This window comes from Vigna angularis, chromosome 1, assembly GCF_016808095.1.
Source record: "Vigna angularis cultivar LongXiaoDou No.4 chromosome 1, ASM1680809v1, whole genome shotgun sequence".
Lineage (NCBI taxonomy): Eukaryota > Viridiplantae > Streptophyta > Magnoliopsida > Fabales > Fabaceae > Vigna > Vigna angularis.
Window position 1 is genome coordinate 41,172,232 of NC_068970.1, and position 6,879 is coordinate 41,179,110.

General features: G+C 35.6%; 1 protein-coding gene across 1 annotated transcript; it reads left to right on the forward strand.

Annotated features, from left to right (window-relative positions):
* Positions 1-2,592: 2,592 nt before the first annotated feature.
* Positions 2,593-6,166, forward strand: LOC108320071 (F-box protein SKIP14). The gene is made up of 3 exons (XM_052877891.1): positions 2,593-4,024; positions 5,016-5,539; positions 5,734-6,166. Exons 1-3 carry the CDS (start codon positions 3,191-3,193, stop codon positions 5,780-5,782), a joined length of 1,407 nt encoding a protein of 468 aa, XP_052733851.1. The 5' UTR covers positions 2,593-3,190; the 3' UTR covers positions 5,783-6,166.
* Positions 6,167-6,879: the final 713 nt, after the last annotated feature.

Consider the following 6,879-nt stretch of genomic DNA (forward strand, 5'->3'; position numbering starts at 1 on the left):
TTTCTGACTAGAATAATCGATTATCAAGTGAGATAATCGATTATTCTTATTAATTTTTTACAGCAACGTGATTTTGCTGGTTTTGGTGCATCTTAGACATATTCAAATGAACAATTTAGAATCTGTAACACTAATATTGATATGAAACATGTTTATAGATGAAAGTAATGTATTGCATTGGTCATTTGGATAGGAATTAGATGTACTAAACCAACTCAATTTCTACTCCAAAACATCAAACTCAATAACTAGAGGATCCCAAACCCAATTCTAACACTTTGTGCCTATTCTGACCAATTTGGTGACTCAAACAAGTCACAATCCACTTGTTAAGACTGTCCCAATAGCCCAATTATACCCAGAACCCCTAATTCTCAAATTCACTATCTCACTTCCTCCAAAAGGACCTAAAACACTACCGAATCACCAAGTTTTCTACCTAGCTAAAGTTACAATAGATTTCACACTCCAAATCACTTCTAACATGATCTAATACAGTAATTAAGTTCATCAAACTCACTATAAAGCAATCAGTCACAGTTCCATCAATTACATCATTCAATTCAAACCATCCTATATACTTAAAATCCAAAGTATCGTACAAAACCGCACGACAATCCAAAGTTCAACATGCATTCATTTACAAAGCAGATTCAAGAAATAAATTCAAAGAAATATAATTAGCTCCCTTACCTTGGGTTCTCACAGTACAACTCACAACAACTTCACAGAACCTCTCACGGTAAAACGCACATTACTCTACATCCACCAAATTGGTGATAGAAAATAACTCTTAGAGCTAGAATGAACAGAGGAAATGGAAATGGATATTTCTAGCTACATGCAACCAACAGAGATGCATGCCCTAGGTTCCAAAATAACGGAGGAGAAAGGGGAAACGACTTACCCACTGAAGAACGATAATCTAATCGGATGGATGTGAAGCTCTCAACTCCGGGAACACAGGAACACCACCTATTTGACAATGCAACGGTTGAAATTTATGAAAGGGTAAAGAGAAAGCAAAGGACGAAGAAAGAGAAACTGAGTCTAGAAAGAGATGAAAATGTGGCTAATGAACCAAGAAAAAGAAAAATAAGTTTATACTATAAAAGTATGATGTCTTTAATTTTTATTTTCAGGTCCTAACATAAAAGTTTATACTTATATTTTATTTCTTAGTATTTAATTGTTCTATTTTATTATTTCCGTGACTACTATGGTTTATTACTTTTGGGATGTTACGATCTCTATATTTAAAAAGTATATGAAATACATATGATATAAGAGAAATGAATATGCATTTTAAAGTTAAAATCAAAGAATATGATTGTTATTTAAAATCAGAAAATTGATAGAATCTTTTCTTTTGTTTAAATTGCAAAATATAATGTCTCTTATTGAGTCTCATTAGCATGATATGCCAAAAATATTTCTTAAACAATTTAATTGATAGAAAACAAGTAAACAAATATTTCAACTTACATAAAATTAAATTCTAACAATATCAATTATACTCTAAATATCTACACGCATCAAAAAAATAAAAGTAAAATTTGAATTTCAGTAAATTAAAATATTTTAGAATAAATATTTACTATTTTTAATGTAATACAGGCTAGATACAGTGGCCAGTATTAACTTGAATTTTAGAAACTTATAAAAACAAGCTGACTGTTGAAATTTGCATACATTCACATGATGTTCTTTAAATAAAAAAGGAAAAATAATATAATTGGTGAGTTTTAGTTTTGATAAAAATAAAGCATTAAAAAAGTTGACGATAAAAGAGACATATTCTATAAAAATTGACATAAGATGCATCTGATTGTATTATGAAATTGTTTGAAAACTGGTTGGAGTTTGTATACTAAATTCGAACATTGAAACGGACCACCAAACGCATTATTGCTGACAAATAATCAACTCCAACATAACACCACTTACCAACTCCTTCTAATCTCATGCTTCTTCTAACATCAGAATCTGTTTTCGATATTCAGTTATATCTTACCAAATTGTTTCATTCATATCCAAATGTATAAGGAAAGATTATATTTGAATTTTAAAGATAAAATATCACGTATTCTCTTGTAGATTCAAAAAGAAGAAATAAGAAAATAAAATAATAAAGAAATAAATAGCGTTTAAGAAGTCAATATTATTAAAAAATAAAAGATATTTTTTAGGAGAAAAAAACGTAAAGATAACAGAAAAGAAAAGAAGACGCGGCAGAGGTATGGTTCTCCCGCCACATAGATAGCAGATGCGAAGAAAGTGTATGAGAAGTCAGGTTTTGGCCACACGTGTTCCCTCCTCCACACCCTTCTCAATCTCTCTCCCTATAACACTCCACACTATATTTCACCGTTACTTTCTCTATTTATTTATTATTATTTTTTTATTTATGTATTTATATATATATATATATATATATAATAATTCGTAGAGAAGTTTTCTCTCTCTTTCTCTCTCGCTCGTTACCGCGAACTCGATCGGCATCGGCACCCACACGAGGGGAAACGCGATTTCCTTTTCCCTTCGCTAAACAAACAAACAAACTCTTTCTCTTCAGGATTCCAAATCCATCCCTGTAAGATTTCTATTTTCCCCAATTTAGGGTTTCTCTCTCATTCCTCTCTTCAATTTCTTCTTTCTTCTATCTTCTCTCGGACGCCACTTTGCGAATTCCTTTCTTCCTATCCTTTTTTCTACGATTATATTAACTCAATCTTCCCTTCCCCTTGCAATCCTCAGGCCTATCTGTTGACGAGACAAAAAAATTAAAAAAATTAAAAAAAAAGAAAGAGAGAGTAGGGATTTCCTTTTGTATTTTTTGTTCTGTGGATAAATTCGATTCTGTTATTCGTTCTCTCATCATATTCTAGCTGTTGGTTTTTTAGAGAGATTAATGTCAATTGCTTTATTATGCAAGAAACTCTGTGAAGTTTTTGGTGCTTTGTTTTAGTTTGCCATCCGAAATCGAGGGTTTTCTTGTTAGATCTCAGCCAGGGCCACAGTTTTTTTTATTTTTTTTTTGTGGTTTTCATATTTTTTTTTCTTTTTCTTCTTGTTCTGGTGTCCTTCCTTTTCTGGGAAGGAGAAGAAAAAGAAAGGACCTCGAGAAAAAAATTAGGGTTTGGTTATTGGTTTAGGGTTGTGTACATACATAGGTAGATAGATACATGCGATGGCGTTGAATTTCTCGCATCGACCGATTTTTTCTGAGGATAATTTGGTGTCGTCGATGAGGATGGGGATTCCGGAGAAGAGCGGTGTTGATAATTGCTATGATTACGGAAGAGATAGGTGTGATAGGGGTGGTGGTGGTGCGACTCACGATGACATTGTCGATCTTTTGCCTTCGGATCCCTTCGGCATGGACATCAGCACCACCTTCACGGCCATCACCGGGTGGCTTGAGGATTTGGAGGTTGATTATGGTGGTTATAGAAGGGATGAGCTTGGGGCGAGTGATGACAATTACCAGCTTTTTGCTGGGTTGAATTTCATTTGGAACAATGCTATGAGGTTCCATGCGTGTGTTGAGGAGAAGATGGGGTTTGGCGAGTGTAGTTCTCTGAGTGACGATGGAGCTGCTGCTGCATCGAGCAATTTTGGGGTTGGATCTGCTTCTGATGCTGATTTATCGGGTTTGCCTGCTACTAGCGGGTCGGGTGATGTTTTTAGACGGGGTGATGACGACCTTGAAGGAGGAGGTGGGGGTGATGAATCTGGTCCTCACCCTGCCTTGAGTTATTCTCTTGGTTATCTGGGATTGTCTGATCTTCTTGTTGTCGAAAGAGTTTGTAAGTTTCTGCATTCCACGGTTCATGATGATCCGCTTTTGTGGAGGAGTATCCACGTCGATCAGCCTTTGAATGAGAGGATAACTGACGATGTTCTTTTCCGATTGGCTAACAGGGCTCAAGGTAATCTTCAGTGCTTGAGCCTTGTTGAATGTACCAGGATAACTGATGATGGTTTGAGGCGGGTTCTTGAAAGCAATCCCAAATTAACCAAGGTAAACAAGCGTTACCATACTGTGTTTGTGAATTCCACATTGAAACTAAAATTCATCTTAAGCATCTGTATGTGGTTTTACGTGTAAAATTAATTTGGATTATGTCAGATGGTATTGTTGTTTTATTTTAGTTATTCGTTGAATGTTCCTTTTATACAGCAAGATGGTTAAAAGTGTCTTTCGGGAACTGGTGAAGTAATCATCAGATAAAAAAGTCTCTTTTAGTCTCATTATAGAACCTTGGCCGTGTTTTCTGTACACTTTAGATGTGGTTCTCGGGAATTTTATTTATTGGAATTTTTTACCAAGTTAGCATGCCTTTTTTCTCTTTTTTAATATTTTATTTGCCTGTATATCGTGCGTGAAATATTTGGCCTTTTTCATTATCATTGCTTATTGCTTATTGTCTCTATACTTTATCAGTTATTGATAGAGGCATATATGGATTCATTTAGGTTTGGGAAATGCTTTATTTTAGTCCAAAACAATTAAGCAGTTTTTCCTTTTGACCACAACTGTATATTTGTGCTGGTAATTTGCTGACCTAACCGTCCTGTCATTATTTTCTGTTGCTATTTGTATCTATTAATGGATGGATTGGTAGAAAATGTGCTATATACTTTTGAAGGAATTAAACCCCTTATTTTGAAGGGAAGACGTGAAATAAAAGTGAATCATATATCTAGTTGGGGCAATTTAATTGTTAACTGTCAACGTTGATTCATTCAAGCTTATTTTAATGTTGAGATGCAATCAGTTTGAATAATTCTCATGAATTTATTACATATCTTGTCTTTTGTTATTGGTGATGTTTGTCATTGTTTCATGTATCATATGATTTATTGTTGGTCTGCTTTATAATCCCCCCTTCTTGTCAACTGTTATTGCACTAATTACCCTAAGCGTTAAAATACTTGAGAGCTCAGCCGTATTTTTCTTTTGTCCATATTATATTATAAACCAAGTAAAATTTTCTCCAAAATCTGTGCAGTTGAGTGTCCCTGGATGTACAAGACTCAGTATTGAGGGTATTGTGGGTATGCTAAAAGCCTACAACTCTGTGGGTCCCCAAGGGGTGAAGCATTTATACATAGGAGGTCTTTATGGTGTTACACTAAAGCATTTTGAGGAGTTGAGGTTCTTGTTGGGTGCTGATAGCTGGCAGCAGATGCGGCAGTCTCATAAACCTCACTTCTATCGCAGGGGAAATTTGTATCTGTCCTTTAATGATGATCGAGCCATGGATATTGAAGTTTGTCCACGATGCCAGAATTTGAGGCTTGTATATGATTGTCCGGCAGAGAGTTGTCAAGGGACGGGACACACCACTCAGATGTGCAGGGCATGCACTCTATGCATACCCCGGTGTAGTCAGTGTGGCCACTGTATCAATGACAGTGAATATGAGGAAACATTTTGTTTGGAATTGCTTTGCTCTTCTTGTTCTAAGCAGCTAGTCAAATGTTCAGATGGAAAGGCTGGACCAGCTAAGTCAGTTATTATTCATGAACAAAGGTAGAGTTGTTGTCAAAGTATCCTGTGAAAAGTCTGAGAAAAAGTTTTATATGGAAGTCATATGAAGCGTTCGTTGAATGCTGTTAGAGTTCTTTGGCGTTCTTTGTAATTGGTCTTGGAGGTGGGATGCATTTGATGGGTATTTTCCTTTCGTAGAGAAAGTGGAAAATGACTCCATTTTTGTGTTTCCGCAGCTACCGGAGTGCAACCTGCAGGAATGAACTTGATTGCCATGATTATTGAACACGTATTGCACACTATGGATTATCAGTTATATTGTGATTAAGAGGTTATGAGGGCTGCAGTTGGGTGTTGTGCTTTGCAACGTTGCATTCGGATAACAGTTGTGATTGGCTCGGATGCATAACCGGTGGGAACACTCTGATCTTTAGACTTTGGTTATTTTTTCATTTGCTGTATTGAATAATTGACTATTGCTATGTTGTGGTGTTCGTACCCTGTTTTATTTTCTTTTCTTCCATCCTTGGAGGAGAAAAATAAGGAAAGTGGTATTATGATGTCATTAAATCCACGCTTATGTCACTTTCAGCATTAGCTTGTATCAAATGAAATGCATTTATGGTGGACTTGGACTTGAAAATGAATGCTATTTATTATGTACTTAAGCATTTCCTGGGAAAAATCTGTTTGTCACTTGTTTTTTCCGCCCAATATCGGAAGAAGTGGTTGTGTGGGCATCTATTTTGGCTTGATTAACATTTAATTGAACAGATAAAAGCTTGGTCTGGCCTTGTCTTTCGTAATTCCTGTGAATGTAACATGTTCCATACTTATAGACATGTACAAGAGTAGCGACATTAACTCTTGTTTTTCCTCCTAAGATGATTGCATTAAACAAATGTGAAGAAACAAATGTTTGCTTACACATTTCTGCCACGGCAGTCTACGTTACACCAAGAATAGCCAGCTACGTTGGCCATTTTGCGTAGACGGGCTTCCTATGAAACATAAGAAAACTTGGACAGCAAGGTATTACATTCTTAAAATGTTTTGCTTTGTGGTTCTCGGGGAATTGGAGAAACCAAGGCATAGTGGCATAGATGAAAAGATATGGTGAAAGTCATTCAAAAACCATGAGTTACGTTTTTGTTGCCTTGTGTTGGGAGGGATCACTACGAGTGTGTTTGCTTTCACGTTCAAACCACCTTAAAACCCCATCGGCATTCAGAAGTGAACTCGAATTTTCAGATACTTTCTTACTACACGTAGAAGCAACATTCCGTTATTTATGCATTGAAATATTTTCATCATTCTTAATAAATGATTCCAATCATAGGATTTTGATTTGAGACAGTAGGAACAAGTTTTGGAATTTAAAA

Bases quoted from the DNA above. Each gene is read 5' to 3' on its own strand.
- LOC108320071 (XM_052877891.1), top strand. From the start codon at position 3,191: ATGGCGTTGAATTTCTCGCATCGACCGATTTTTTCTGAGGATAATTTG. The intron at 4,025-5,015 runs GTAAACAAGCGT...AAATCTGTGCAG, and splicing joins GCAATCCCAAATTAACCAAG to TTGAGTGTCCCTGGATGTAC. The intron at 5,540-5,733 runs GTAGAGTTGTTG...GTGTTTCCGCAG, and splicing joins GTTATTATTCATGAACAAAG to CTACCGGAGTGCAACCTGCA.